The sequence below is a fragment of the Vitis riparia genome, chromosome 5 (genome assembly GCF_004353265.1).
Source record: "Vitis riparia cultivar Riparia Gloire de Montpellier isolate 1030 chromosome 5, EGFV_Vit.rip_1.0, whole genome shotgun sequence".
NCBI classification, from domain to species: domain Eukaryota; kingdom Viridiplantae; phylum Streptophyta; class Magnoliopsida; order Vitales; family Vitaceae; genus Vitis; species Vitis riparia.
In genome coordinates, this window is record NC_048435.1 from 2,885,292 (window position 1) to 2,900,223 (window position 14,932).

At 35.8% G+C, this 14,932-nt stretch overlaps 4 protein-coding genes across 5 annotated transcripts; all 4 read right to left on the bottom strand.

The window, feature by feature from the left end:
• Window positions 1–623: 623 nt before the first annotated feature.
• Window positions 624–1,850, bottom strand: LOC117914463 (transcription termination factor MTERF2, chloroplastic-like). Its single transcript, XM_034829811.1, has one exon. The coding sequence runs from the start codon at window positions 1,848–1,850 to the stop codon at window positions 624–626; it is 1,227 nt and encodes a 408-aa protein (XP_034685702.1).
• A 1,173-nt stretch (window positions 1,851–3,023) lies between these two features.
• Window positions 3,024–5,160, bottom strand: LOC117914106 (transcription termination factor MTERF2, chloroplastic-like). 2 transcript variants are annotated; one of them, XM_034829295.1, is made up of 2 exons: window positions 4,890–5,160; window positions 3,024–4,325 (listed from the first exon to the last, which is right to left on the bottom strand). In XM_034829295.1, the coding sequence occupies exons 1-2, from the start codon at window positions 4,932–4,934 to the stop codon at window positions 3,747–3,749; spliced, it is 624 nt and encodes a 207-aa protein (XP_034685186.1). In that variant the 5' UTR covers window positions 4,935–5,160; the 3' UTR covers window positions 3,024–3,746. The 2 variants fall into 2 exon arrangements, with proteins under 2 accessions (XP_034685186.1, XP_034685185.1); XM_034829294.1 differs by having other exon boundaries at window positions 3,024–5,160.
• Window positions 5,161–6,006: 846 nt separating this feature from the next.
• On the bottom strand, window positions 6,007–8,002 carry LOC117913979 (transcription termination factor MTERF5, chloroplastic-like). The gene is made up of 2 exons (XM_034829126.1): window positions 6,332–8,002; window positions 6,007–6,249 (listed from the first exon to the last, which is right to left on the bottom strand). The coding sequence occupies exon 1, from the start codon at window positions 7,884–7,886 to the stop codon at window positions 6,717–6,719; it is 1,170 nt and encodes a 389-aa protein (XP_034685017.1). The 5' UTR covers window positions 7,887–8,002; the 3' UTR covers window positions 6,007–6,249; window positions 6,332–6,716.
• An 807-nt stretch (window positions 8,003–8,809) lies between these two features.
• On the bottom strand, window positions 8,810–13,938 carry LOC117914464 (transcription termination factor MTERF15, mitochondrial-like). The gene is made up of 3 exons (XM_034829812.1): window positions 13,280–13,938; window positions 13,208–13,244; window positions 8,810–9,401 (listed from the first exon to the last, which is right to left on the bottom strand). Exons 1-3 carry the CDS (start codon window positions 13,888–13,890, stop codon window positions 8,850–8,852), a joined length of 1,200 nt encoding a protein of 399 aa, XP_034685703.1. The 5' UTR covers window positions 13,891–13,938; the 3' UTR covers window positions 8,810–8,849.
• Window positions 13,939–14,932: the final 994 nt, after the last annotated feature.

Genomic DNA, 14,932 nt, shown 5'->3' on the forward strand with positions numbered 1-14,932 from the left:
GCATATAAGTTGCATTAGGCACCCATGTCGATCAAGTGCTAGTTATTTCTGCCAAAAATAAGCTCCATCTAAAAGCTTCTTTCCATACAAAACTAAGTTTCAAGTATGAAGGCAGGAGAAAGAGAATTTACCCATGAACACATCAATCAGCAAGGAGAGACATGGTGGAAGGATTCTCAGAGTTGAACAAACAATCCTCATCTGCATCATTGAGCTTCATTCTTTACGGTCCCAATGAAACATCAAGGAGACCTTAAAGTTCCACAGACAACCATATATTTCAAGAACTATAAGTCTTTTCAAGATTGGCTCATAGGGATGCTGTTGTTCGGGGCAGAATGTCTAATGCCCGTTTTAAAACTACATCAGCATATGAGCTGCTTGAAGAAGGCAAGTGGGGTAAGAGGGGTGTTTACACATGGAGAAAGGAATCCGAAAAATATATAGACTATTAAGATCAGATTGAATATTATTGCCCATCAAAAAACAATATAGGATAAATTGAACTTCCATATAAAATAAATCTGAATTAGTTGCAGTAAGTACCAAATGTATAAGGATGAAGAACAAAATCATTTTTAGCAGAATCAACCACACCCGGGAAGGTACAGAAAAATTTGGATTCATAATGTGGACATTCTACAATTACCACTTCCTGCTTGAAGAAAATCTTGCTTTTCTGAAAGATTGATCTTCTCTTGATAAAGTTTCATTAACTGAGGAGCTTCCTCCTTGTAAACATTCACAAACTTGTGTAGAAACATCTTTTCAGTAGACTGAAACACCGTTGGCAGACTCAAGTCTTTATCAATCAAACCCTTTGACAACAAAACTTGAACAACTGAATAGCGAGGAATAATTCTCTTCTCCAAGCTGTGTGAGATAAGCACGGGCCGGCGAGCAATCAAAGAAGACTCCCTGCCCATTTTATTGACAAAGAAATCCATTGTTGTCATTATTTTATCCTCAGAATATATCATACACCAGGGAGACTTTGTGAAGGCTAACCGAATCTCTTCCTCAGACCAACCCCAACTCTTATATATATCAATCTTCCTTTCCCAGGAAGATTTCCCCCCGGCTCTTATTGCTTGGACTGCTATAACAAACTTCATTTGTGAAGGATTAAATCCCATTTTCTTTACTTCCTCCAAATTCTCCCTAAACAGATTTGGCCTCACCATGAATGCCATAGGCTGATTCCTTAGCAATCCTGCAATATTTGATTTGGGTACTCCAAATTCTTGTAACGCATTCATATTAGATGCTACATAGGTGTGAATATCAAATAGTAGAATCCGGGAAAAGCGTTTAACAACAGTAATTGCCATCCTGTCGGATTGGAGAAAATCTTTGAAGAAGTTATAAGATGGGATGATTTGATTTTCCAAGCTTCGTCTCATGATGGCTGGGGAAGAGGCTACGATCTTGGCAACGTCAGGCTTGGAAGCGCCTTTGGAGTAAAAAAATTGGAGTTTGGGTAAAAGGGTTTTGTCGGGATCGGATAAGAGGAGTTGAGGTTCTGTTTTGACGATTTTTGAGGTTTGGGCTTTAGAGAAGCCGTGGCTGTTGAAGAAGGCAAGGACAGAATTGGGTTTTTCGGGGGCTTCAAAGTAGATGTATTTGGAAGCTGATAGAGCATCTTTATGAGAGAGGCCGCATGAGTTAACGAGGTAAGACACAGTGAATGGGTGTGATTTTTCAGAAGTTGAAATGGATGTGGAAGAAGATGAGAATGGGTAGAGGTGGTAGAGAAGAAAATGCAAGCTTTGTGGGGTTGGTGAAGCTGTGAGAGTAAACCTCACCTGGAGCATAAGGGCTTTGCGAAGGAAGCCAACCATCATCCTCATCCTCCGCTCATACTAAAACCCTAGTGCATGTAAACGAAGCCTAGACCCTGTCTTCAAAAATGCGGGAATTGCCAGGGAAAATGGTTCTTATAACGACGTCGTTTGTGGCTGCCAAGTTTGAAAGTAGGTTGTCAGCACTCTACTGGCGATGGCATTATTGGGATGTCGCGGACAATTCTTCATACCCACTTGTAATAGGTCTGATTTAGGGCAACTTTAAACCGGCATGAGTGGGCTGAGGTTGCTTTTAAAAGGTTCCGGTGGGTTTAGATCTAGGTAGAAAATAAAAACTATCATTTGTTAGGGCTGATTGCATATCTAAGCAAGTGTTACTTAATAACTTAAAGTCTTAAGTGGTTCCTTATATTTATTACTTATATATTAAGGTTGTTTGGTAAAGTTTAAATATATTTCAAATTATTAAATTAACACAGTTATCCTTACTAATATTTATTTCATTGATTTTAGTTCATATTTATTTTTATTGATTTTAAATAATAGATTTATTTCTTGTAGAATTGTAAAAATAAAGATAACCCTCAAATTTTTATAACATATATTACATATTGCATTAGACACCAATAAGGGTGTAAATAAGGTTAATTCAGTCGATTTATTAGTAAAAAATGAATCAAATTAATATAATTAATTCTCTATGTGATAAAAACTTAATCAACTAGATTTAAAGTAAAAACCTAAACCAAACCAAACCTTTTGAGATCGGTTTATTCAACTTCCGTGAATTGATTTTCATCCAATTTAGAGTGCATATTTTAACACTTAAATGATAAAAAATTTTAATTATTAAAAATATTAAAAATGATTTATAAAATCACTACCAAACAGACTCTTAATGACCTTTCTTAGTTGTATATTTGTGTTTATTTTGAGCTTTAATCTAAGGTTATATTAGGCTCTAGGTCTAATTTGTTTTTAAAATTAATTGAAACCAACTTTGGATACTTTAATAGACTCTAATATAAAAAATATATATATATCAAATATCAAACAATTATGCATAAGCTTTAGAATATTGATTTGATTTGATTTTTATATGATATAACTTATAAGACAAGAAATAAAAAACCAAATCGACCTTTTTTATTATTAAAAGTTGAACCAATTTCATCAATTTTAGTTGGTTTGGATCAATTTGTCGGTTAGCCACCAATATTGATCAAGAGCTTGTTATTTGAATTGTCTGCCAAAAACAAGACTCACCTACGTTCCTGTTTCTTGCAAACACCCAAATGGGCGGTGATACAGGGAAATTAATTTCGACAAACAAGCTCCATCAAAAAACTTCTTTCCCTACAAAATTACATTTCAAGTACGAAGGTAGGAGAGACGGAGTGAGATGGTCAAGGGATTCTCGGAGTTGAACAAGCAATCCTCAGCTACATCATTGAGCTTCATTTCTTTATGCTCCCTATAAAACACAAATGAGATCTTAGAGTTCCACAGAAAATCACATATTTCTAAAACTAGATGTTTTTTCAAGATTGGCCCATAAGGATGCTTTTGTTTGGGGCAGAACCTCTAATGGCCGTTCTACAACTGTATCAGCATATTAGCTGCTTGAAGAAGACGATTGGGAAAAAGGGGGTGTTTACATAGGAAGAAAGGAATCCAAAAACACATTGACAAATAAGATCAGATTGAAAATTAGTGCCTATAAAAAAAAAAAACAATATAAGATAAAGATTGAACTTCCAAACGAGAGTAAGATTGCATATAGAACAAATCTGAATTAGTTGCAGTAAGTACCAAATGTATTAAGAGTGAAGAACCAAATAATTTTCAGCAGAATTAACCACACAGGGGGAGATGCAGAAAATTTTGGATTCATAATGTGGACATTCTACAATTACCACAATTACCACTTCCCTCTTAGAGTCAATCTTGCTTTTTTGTAAGATTGAGTTTTTCCTGGTACAGGTTCAATAACTGAGGAGCTTCCTCCTTATAAACATCCACAAACTTGTGCAGAAACATTATTTCAGTAGACTGAAACACTGCTGACAGGCTGAAGTCTTTATTAATCAAACCCTTTGACAACAAAACTTGAACAACTGAATACCGGGGAATAATTCTCTTCTCCAAACTGGGCGAGATAAGCTGGGGCCGACGAGCAATCGAAGAAGACTCCCTCCCCATTTTATTGACAAAGAAATCCATTGTTGCCATTATTTTATCCTCGGAATATATCATACACCAGGGAGACTTTGTAAAGGCTAACAGAATCTCTTCCTCAGACCAACCCCACCTCTTATATATATCAATCTTCCTTTCCCAGGAAGATTTCCCCCCCGCTCTTATTGCTTGGATTGCTATAGCAAACTTCATTTGTGAAGGATTAAACCCCATTTTCTTTACTTCCTCCAAATTCTCCCTAAACAAATTTGGCCTCACCATGAATGCCATAGGCTGATTCATTAGCAATCCTGCAATATTTGATTTGGGAACTCCAAATTCCTGCAACGCATTCATATTAGAAGCCACATAGGTGTGAAGATCAAATAGTAGAATCCGGGAAAAGCGTTTAACAACAGTAATTGCCATCTTGTCGGATTGAAGAAAATCTTTGAAGAAATTAAAAGATGGGATGATTTGATTTTCCAAGCTTCGTTTCAAGATGGATGGGGAACAGACTACGATCTTGGCAATGTCAGGCCAGGAAGCGCCTTTGGAGTAGAAAAATTGGAGTTTGGGCAGAAGGGTTTTGTCGGGATCGGATAAGAGGAGTTGAGGTTCCTTTTTGACGATTTTCGAGGTTTGGGTTTTGGAGAACCCGTGGCTGTTGAAGAGGGCAAGGACCGAATTGGGTTTATCGGGGGTTTCAAAGTGAACGTATTTAGAAGCTGATCGAGCATCTTTATGAGAGAGGCCACATGAGTTTATGAGATAAGACACAGTGAATGGGTGTGGTTTTTCAGAAGTTGAAATGGATGTGGAAGAAGAAGATGAGAATAGGTAGAGGTGGTCGAGAAGAAAATGCAAGCTTTGTGGGGTTGGAGAAGCTGTGAGATCAAACCTCACCTGGAGCACAGGGGCTTTGCGAAGGAAGCCAACCATCATCCTCATCCCCCGCTCAAGCTAAAACCCTAGTCCATCCATGTCAACGAAACCTAGACCCCGGCTTAAAAAATGCGGGAATTGCAAGGGGGAATGGTTCTTAAAACGACGTCGTCAGTGGCGGCCGAGTTTGAAAGTAGGGTGTCAACACTCCACCGGCGATGGCATCATTGGCATGTCGCGGACAATTCTTTGGAAACTTCGGGTAACCCATTGGTGATCGCCGACGGGTTTGATTTTGGCCAACAATAAACGGTCATGTGTATGCTGAGGTTGATTTTAAAAGGTTCCAGTGGGTTTGGATCTAGATAGAAAATAAAAATATCATTTGTTGGAGCCGATTGCATGTAAATGGGGTTTGGTAAATATTAAAACTTACTATTTATTTTTTAATTTAAATATTAAGATTACTTAAAAAAAAATTTAAATCATTAAAATGATACATTTATCTTTAGACATGTATAACAATTATAAATTTTTTACATCATATATTACATGTTGCATATTGGTTTTTAGGTAAAAAAAAGATTCGAACCAATATAATTGATTTTATATGTTATAGAAACCGAACCAACTATATTTGGAATGGAAAACCGAATCAAACAAAACATTTTTAAGATTGGTTTAATTTTAAGATCGGTTTAATTTGACTTTCATGGATCGATTTCAATCCAACTTAAATAGGTTTTTTTACTCCTCAACCCAATTGTAATTTTGTATTTATTTTGAGCCCAAAGTATGTTAAACCCTAAGTTTAATTTATTTTTAAAATTAACTTAGACCAATTTGGATTTGATATTAAAAATATATTAAATAAATTTAGAATTAATTTGACAATGATATAAAAACAATGAATTATTTTCAAATAATCTAATATATATAAAAAAAACTTATTAAATATCAGTTTTTATTGGTTAGGAGATAAGAAAATTGAAAACCAAACCAATAAAGTCGGCTTTTAAAATTTTCAATCTGACATTTTTTATTATTGAAAATTCAACCAATATAACATAACTGATTTTGGTTGGATTGGATTGGTTTGCCCTCTTTTCAATTTTGCTTACATCACTATACACCAATATTGATGAACAGCTAGCTACTTGAATTTTCTGCCAAAAACAAGGCTCACCTCCATTGCTGTTTCTTGTAAACACCCAAATGGGCAGTGTTACAGGGAAATTAATTACAACAAACAAGCTTCTTTCCATACAAAATTACATCTCAAATATGAAGGCAGGAGACATGGAGGGAGATGGTGGAAGGATTCTCAGAGTTGAACAAACAATCCTCGGCTACATGATTGAGCTTCATTTCTTTATGAAGCCTATGAAACACAAATGAGATCTTAGAGTTCCACAGAAAATCATATATTTCTACAACTAGATGTCTTTTCAAGATTGGCTCACAGGGATGCTCTTGTTTGGGGCAGAACCTCTGAAGGCATTTTACAACTATATCAGCATATGAGCTGCTTGGAGAAAACATTTGGGAAAAGTGGGGTGTTCACATATGAAGAAAGGACTGAAAAAAATGTAGACTAATAAGATCAGATCGAATATTATTGCCCATCAAAAAAACAATATCAGATGAAGATTGAACTTCCAAACGATGGTAAGATTGCATATAAAATGAATCTGAATTGGTTGCAGTAAGTACTAAATGTATAAGAGTGAAGAACCAAATAATTTTCAGCAGAATCAACCGCACAGGGGAAGATGCAGAAAAATTTGGATTCATAATGTGGACATTCAGAAAATTACCACTTCCCTCTAGCAGAAAGTCCTGCTTTTCTCAAAGATTGATTTTCTCCTGATACAGTTTCATTAACTGAGGAGCTTCCTCCTTGTAAGCATTCACAAACCTTTCCAGAAAGGTCTTTTCAGTAGACTCAAACAGAACTACCAGGCTAATGTCTTTATTGATCAAACCCTTTGACAACAGAACTTGAACAACTGAATACCGAGGAATAATTCTCTTCTCCAAGCTAAGGCCGATAAGAAAGGGCCGGTGAGCAATCAAAGAAGACTCCCTCCCCATTTTATTGACGAAGAAATCCATTTTTGCCATTATTTTATCCTCGGAATATATCATACACCAGGGAGACTTTGTAAAGGCCAACCGAATCTCTTCCTCAGACCAGCCCCACTTCTTATATATGTCAATCTTCCTTTCCCAGCAAGATTCTCCCCCCGCTCTCATTGCTTGGATTGCCAAAACAAACTTCATTTGTGACGGATTAAACCCCATTTTCTTCACTTCCTCCAAATTCTTCCTAAACAAATTTGGATTCACCATAAATGCCATAGGCCGATACATTAGCAATCCTGCAATATTTGATTTGGGTACTCCAAATTCTTGCAACGCATTCATATTAGAAGCCACATAGGTGTGAAGATCAAAGAGCAGAATCCGGGAAAAGCGTTTAACAACAGTAATTGCCATCTCGTCGGATTGAAGGAAATCTTTCAAGAAATTAAAAGAAGGAATGATTTGATTTTCCAAGCTTCGTTTCAAGATGCCTGGGGTTGAGACTACGATCTTGGCAACATCAGGCTTGGAAGCGCCTTTGGAGTAGAAGAATTGGAGTTTGGGCAAAAGGGTTTTGTCGGGATCGGATGCGAGTAGTCGAGGTAGCGATTTGACGATTTTTGAGGTTTGGGATTTGGAGAAGCCATGGCTGTTGAAGAAGGCAAGGACCGAATCGGGTTTTTCGGGGGTTTCAAAGCGGAGTAATTTGGAAGCTGATAGAGCATCTTCATGAGAGAGGCCACATGAGTCAATGAGGTAAGACACAGTGAATGACTCTGATCTTTCAGAAGTGGGAATGGATGTGGAGGAAGATGAGAATGGGTAGAAGTGGTGGAGAAGAAAATGCAAACTTTGTGGGGTTGGAGAAGCTGTGAGAGTGAACCTCACCTGGAGCACAAGGGCTTTGCGTAGGAAGCCAACGATCATCCTCATCGTCCGCCAATACTAAAACCCTAGTCCATATCAACGAATACAGGACCTGGCTAAAAAAAATAAGGGAATTGCAATTTCCAAAACGACGTCGTTTGTGGGGGCCAAGTTTGAAAATAGGACGACTTAGCACATGCCTAGGAGTCACAACTATTTTTGAATTTCTCTCCATGTAAATAGATTAAAAATTAACACATAATTAAAAATTAAATTCTTTAATAAATTTTTTAATTTTTAAGAATAATTTGAAATTCAAAAACAGATCAAATTAATTACACATTAAATTAAAATATTTTACAATATCATATTTATAATTGAATATTAAATATGTGCACCTAAGGAAAAACCTAACTTATTTACATGTTAAAAAATTAAACTTTATTTATTATTTATTTTAAATAAAATATTATTAATAATTGTTTATTTTTAAATTATTATTATTCATTTTTAATAAAAAATTTACAAAAATATTAATATCTTTCTGTTCTTAACATATATTAAAATAACATATTTTTTATAAAAAAAATAATTTATGATTTTATATAATATCACTATTCATGTTTTACTAAAAACTATTTATTTTATTTTATTTGTAATTAATTTTATTTTATTTTTAAAAAGATTTCAATTAAATATAAATTGAATTTACAATTTTTCTATAAGCTCAAAACAAAAAAATTATTTTAAAAATAACTTACCCAAACAAGTTTTTTATTTTCTATTTTTAAAAACTGTTTTGTTGTTGTTTTTTTTTTTCCTTTTAAGCTTAAAAACAGTTTTTAAAAAGTTTTTTATTATTTAAAACTGTTTTGTAAAAACAATTTTACATTGAACTTCCAAATGAGAGAAAAGATTGCATATAAAATAAATCTGAATTAGTTGCAGTAAGTACCTAATGCATAAATATGAAGAACCACACAGGGAAGGAGGAGAAAAATTTGGATTGATAATCTGGACATTCAACAATCACCACTTCCCTCCTGGAGACAGTCTTGCTTTTTTGAAAGGTTGATTTTTTTCCTGATACAGTTTCATTAACTGAGGAGCTTCCTTCTTGTAACCATTCACAAACTTCCGCAGAAACATCTTTTCAGTAGACTCGAAGAGAACTACCAGGCTAGTGTCGTTCTCAATCAGACCCTTTGACAACAAAACTTGAATGACTGAATACCGAGGCATAATTCTCTTCTCCAAGCTAAGCGAGATAAGAAGGGGCCGGCGAGCAATCAAAGAAGACTCCCTCCCCATTTTGTTGACGAAGAAATCCATTGTTGCCATTATTTTATCCTCGGAATGTGTCATACACCGGGGAAGCTTTATGAAGGCTAACCGAATCTCTTCCTCAGACCAACCCCACCTCTTATATACATCAATCTTCCTTTCCCAGGTTGATTTTCCCATCGCTCTCATTGCATGGATTGCTATAACGAACTTCATTTGTGAAGGATTAAACCCCATTTTCTTTACTTCCTCCAAATTCTCCCTAAACGGATTTGGCCTCACCATGAATGCCATGAAGAAAATTTAAACAGCATAGGATCACATGTTGACATTTAAGCATGCATTGAACGGCAAAAACGGAAACGTTCACCTTGATTAATTCCGTGAAAGGCCATTTCTTCCTCTTTTCTGGTATTCAGGAAGCTCCTCCAATGCTTGATGGTGCGAGAATTACGGGTTAATGAGCTCTTCCCTTCTACACCCAGATTTAGTCCAAAACGAGAGTGCGTGCTCTCTTTGAGCCAAAGGAGGAAGGAGCAGGGAGCTTACTGGAGAGAGAGAACCCTTCCTTTTCTTTTATATATATATGTATATAAATAAATATATTCATATATATATCACACACATTATTTGGACCACCACTTGACTTAATGGGTCAGTCAAGTGAATTAGGGTGAGCCCATAAAAAATCAAGCAACAATATGTGTCCAGTCTCATTATGGACCACAATGCAAAAATAAATAACACTGATTTATGACATTATTAAATTGATTATGTAAGTCCACACATAAAAATTCCAACAATCTCCCACTTGGACTACATAATCAAACATTACAACATACACATAATCATAAATCAATGTCCCATAGAATCTCATCAAAATAAATAGCCAAAAGCAATCATACATGCTTCATTGCTTGATTCACAGGGAAATATACAATAATAGCAATCCTTTCAATAATAACATAGTATTACAATACCAAAAAAATGGCTCCCACTAACTTAATACAACCTAGGCTTCCAACAACCCCATTTGAGAACGCAATTATGGGTAAGCCTTTTGTTAATGGATGCGGCAACATACTTTTTGTGGACATGTGTTCAATATCAATAAGAGATGCCACTTTCTCCTTAACAAAATAGAACTTTACATCAATATGTTTGGAGCGAGAAATACTCCTAGTGTTCTTGGAGAAAGCAACAGCTGCGGAATTATCACAAAATAATTTCAGCGGTCTAGAAATGGAGTCAACAACTCCCAAAGCTGAAATAAAATTCCACATCCACATAGCATGACAACAAGCCTCATAACATGCCACATACTCTGCCTCCATAGTTGAGGATGTTGTAAGTGTCTGCTTGACACTTTTCCAAGATACAGCTCCTCCTGCCATCATAAAAATATAGCCCGTAGTGGACTTCTTATCATCTATGTAGTCAGCAAAATCAGCATCACAAAACCCAACTACATCAAGTAAGCTGGTGCGCTGATATGTCAACATTAAGTCCTTAGTTCCTTGCAAATACCTAAGGACCTTCTTAGCTGCTTTCCAATGTTGACTCCCAGGATTGCTCACGTACCTACCCAACATGCCCACAACAAAAGCAATATCAGGGCGTGTACATACTTGAGCATACATAAGGCTGCCAACTAAAGATGAATAAGGAATGATTCTCATTTCCTCTCTCCCATCATCATTTTGAGGACACTGAGCCTTTGAAAATTTATCACCCTTCACAATTGGCGCTTTAGTAGATTTACAGTTGTGCATATTGAACCTCTTCAATATTTTCACAATATAGGTTCTTTGAGACAATTTAAGCACTCCATTATCCCTATCACGAAGAATCTTTATGCCCAAAACATAAGAAGCCTCACCAATATCCTTCATGTCAAAATGGGTTGACAACATGTGCTTTGTCTCAAACAACAAGTCAGAATCATTTGATGCGAGTAGTATATCATCAACATATAAAACAAGAAATATGTAACTACTCCCACTAACCCTCAAATATATGCATCTGTCAACTGTATTCTCTTTAAAACCATTTTGGGTGATAATACTATCAACTTCAGATACCACTAGATCTTTCATCAACAGAGCTCACATCTTCAAAATATACAACCCTGTCTGATTCAATGATCCTGGTGGTATGAGATGGACAATAAAATCTGGAACCCCTTAATCCAATGCAATAGCCAACAAAGAAACCACTAATGGTTTTAGGATCAAGTTTCTTTGACTATGGGTTATAGGGTCTAACCTCAGCCTTACATCTCCAAACATGGAAATGGTGAAGGCTAGGTTTCTTTCCTGAACATAGCTCATAAGGTGTCTTAGGCACAGACTTACTGGGCACTTGATTCAAAATATATGCCGCAGTCCTTAAGGCTTCACCCCACAAAAAATTTTGGTAAGGAGGAATGATGGCAGACAATTGCAGAGTAATACCAGGATTGCTAGTAGCTGGAAAATAGCAAAATTAAGCAATATGCATGTTACTACAAAATCATGCATTTGCTAGTTTCCAGAATTTCTCAATTTAGCAACAACTTGGAATTTTGAAAATTCCACGACGGTAAGGACAACCAATTAAATATCACAACCAAGATGCACTAATTTTATTACCGAAAGGACAAAGAAAATTAGTACGGTTCATAATATAAAATTAATTTTCTTCACCAATCCAAACATCCTACCAAATATTATAATCATCGATAGGACAATCACAATACCCGTATGGACCTTGGTTATCACAATAATAAAACAATCAAAAGAGGGAGATAAAATATCTCAACAAAGACAATTTGACACATATAGGATCACGATAGGCAACCACACAAATGTTCACAATTGTCATGATAAACTAAAATATTCAATTTGCGCAACTTGACACACTTGGAATTGCGATAGGCAATCACACAAATGTTATAAATTGCCACAATAAATTGAAATATTTAACAAAATTGACATAGGACAACACTATTGATATAAGGAAAAAATTATACTAAAGAACAATAATAATAATAATTGTCCCAATAAAGTCAATTTTAACAATTGCATAATAATTCCAACATATGCATAATCAATCCAAGAATACCAAGGCAAAAAATAAAAAAAAAAAAATTGGTTTTTTTTATGACGTCATGATGACGTCATTACGTCACTATTCATCTCCTTCTCCAGCTGAACACGGCCTGGTGCAGGAGAAAAAAAAAAAATTTCTTTTTCGGCCAAAATTTTGGGCATTTTCCAACAAAAAACGCTTAGATTTCCATCCTCACACATCAAACCTTCAATCTAATCCCAAAATTTGCACAAAAACGCATAATAGGAAGAACCAAAGCAAGCCCTAATTTTCGAAATCCCACCAAACAAGCTCCAAAAAACAAATAAAATGATGGGTTTTGCTCCAAACAATATTCTCTACAAGTTTCCAACAACAATCGGGCTTGAAAACAGAGAATCAACATCAAACGAGAAATAAAATTCCAAAAAAATGGCTTCCACAACAGGAAACGGGAAACCCAAAAATTAACCCAAAATTGCAGCTCAAATGTCATCCATGCTTGCTCTGATACCAATTGAAGAAAATTCAAACAGCATAGGATCACATGTTGACATTTAAGCATGCATAGAACGACAAAAACGGAAACGCTCACCTTGGTTAATTCCGTGAAAGGTCATTTCTTCCTTTTTTTCTAGTACTCAGGAAGCTCCTCCAGTGCTTGATGGTGCGAGAATTACGGGTTAATGAGCTCTTCCCTTCTACACCCAGATTCAGTCCAAAACGAGAGTGAGTGCTCTCTTTCAGCCAAAGGAGGAAGGGCTCTCTCTCTCTGGATTGCTTCCTGCTCCTTCCTCCTTTGGCTGAAAGAGAGCACGCACTCTTGTTTTGGACTGAATCTGGGTGTAGAAGGGAAGAGCTCATTAACCCGTAATTCTCACACCATCAAGCACTGGAGGAGCTTCCTGAGTACCAGAAAAGAGGAAGAAATGGCCTTTCACGGAATTAACCAAGGTGAACGTTTCCGTTTTTGCCGTTCTATGCATGCTTAAATGTCAACATGTGATCCTATGCTGTTTAAATTTTCTTCATGCCATAGGCCGATTCATTAGCAATCCTGCAATATTTGATTTGGGTACTCCAAATTCTTGCAACGCATATTTGATTTGGGTACTCCAAATTCTTGCAACGCATTGATATTAGATGCCACATAGGTGTGAAGATCAAATAGTAGAATCCGGGAAAAGCGTTTAATAACAGTAACTGCCATCTCGTCGGATTGAAGAAAATCTTTGAAGAAATTAAAAGATGGGATGATTTGATTTTCCAAGCTTCGATACAAGATGCCTGGGGTAGAGACTACGATTTTGGTAACGTCAGGCCTGGAAGCGCCTTTGGAGTAGAAAAATTGGAGTTTGGGCAAAAGGGTTTTGTCGGGATCGGATGCGAGTAGTCGAGGTAGTGATTTGACGATTTTTGAGATTTGGGATTTCGAGAAGCCATGCCTGTTGAAGAAGGCAAGGACCGAATTGGGTTTATCGGGGGTTTCAAAGGAGAAGAATTTGGAAGCTGACAGAGCATCTTTATGAGAGAGGCCACATGAGTCAATGAGGTAAGACACAGTGAAAGACTGTGATTTCCCAGAAGTGGAAATGGATGAGAATGGGTAGAGGTGGTGGAGAAGAAAACGCAGGCTTTGTCGGGTTGGTGAAGCTGAGAGAGTAAACCTCACCTGGAGCACAAGGGCTTTGCGTAGGCAGCCGGCCATCATCCTCATCGTAATACCCAAACCCTAGTCCATGTCAAAGAAGCCTGGACCCTAGCTTCAAAAATACGGGAATTGCATAGGAAAATGGTTCTTAAAACGACGTCGTTTGTGATGGCCAAGTTTTAAACAGAACGGCTCCCCTTCATGCCGACATGCAAGTACGGAAATATTAGAAAATAAAAACTAATTTTAAATTACGAAACATGTATTCTTATTATTTTTTAATTTTAAAAAACAAAAAATTATTCTCAAAACCGATTCTCAAATAAACCTATAATTTTCTATAGTAACTTTTTATTAAATTAAAAAAGTTCGAGTCGATTCCAGATAGAAAATTATTTGACCCATTATTTCACACCCCATTATTATTTCCTTTATAATTATGTAATTATCATTATTGAGTTCTATTTTGATCTCTGCTTTGTTTTCCTTCTTGTAGGCCTAAACATGTTTTCTCTAACCCACCACATCATTTTCCTAATGGACAGAGCTCATTCTGCTTTAGCACTCATAAATTTTAGTATTGCAACGAATACGTTCACCACGAACTTCTAAGCATCATTTTAGATTTTGTTATAATTTTTCATATTTTTTAAACAATCAATATTGCATGAATATAATTGAAAACAAAATTTTCTTTTATGCTCCTTTAGATTCCTTCAAATCATATAAGACATGTAAATTGGAAAAGATTATTTGAATATATGATAAAGACATGTCCTCTTAGATTCCTTCAATTATTGAGAAAAAAAATTTATAGACAAAAAAAATAAAAAATTAGGGGATTAAATTGCTGCTAAATTGGTCATCATACATTTTCTTTTAGAGTCGTGTCGTCCAAATGACAAGCATTTGTTGTGGGATGATTTTGAGCATAAGGTCATTGAAGAGGGGACTTCTATGTGGAGAGAGTCATGCTCAAATATTGGGTGGAATCTCGTACAATATGTCAAGTGTAATTCAAAAGGTGACATATGATAAAATTTAAGTGTTGCAAATAAAATCAAATCATTGAAGTTAAAAGAAAATTACAAATAAATATTATTTTGAC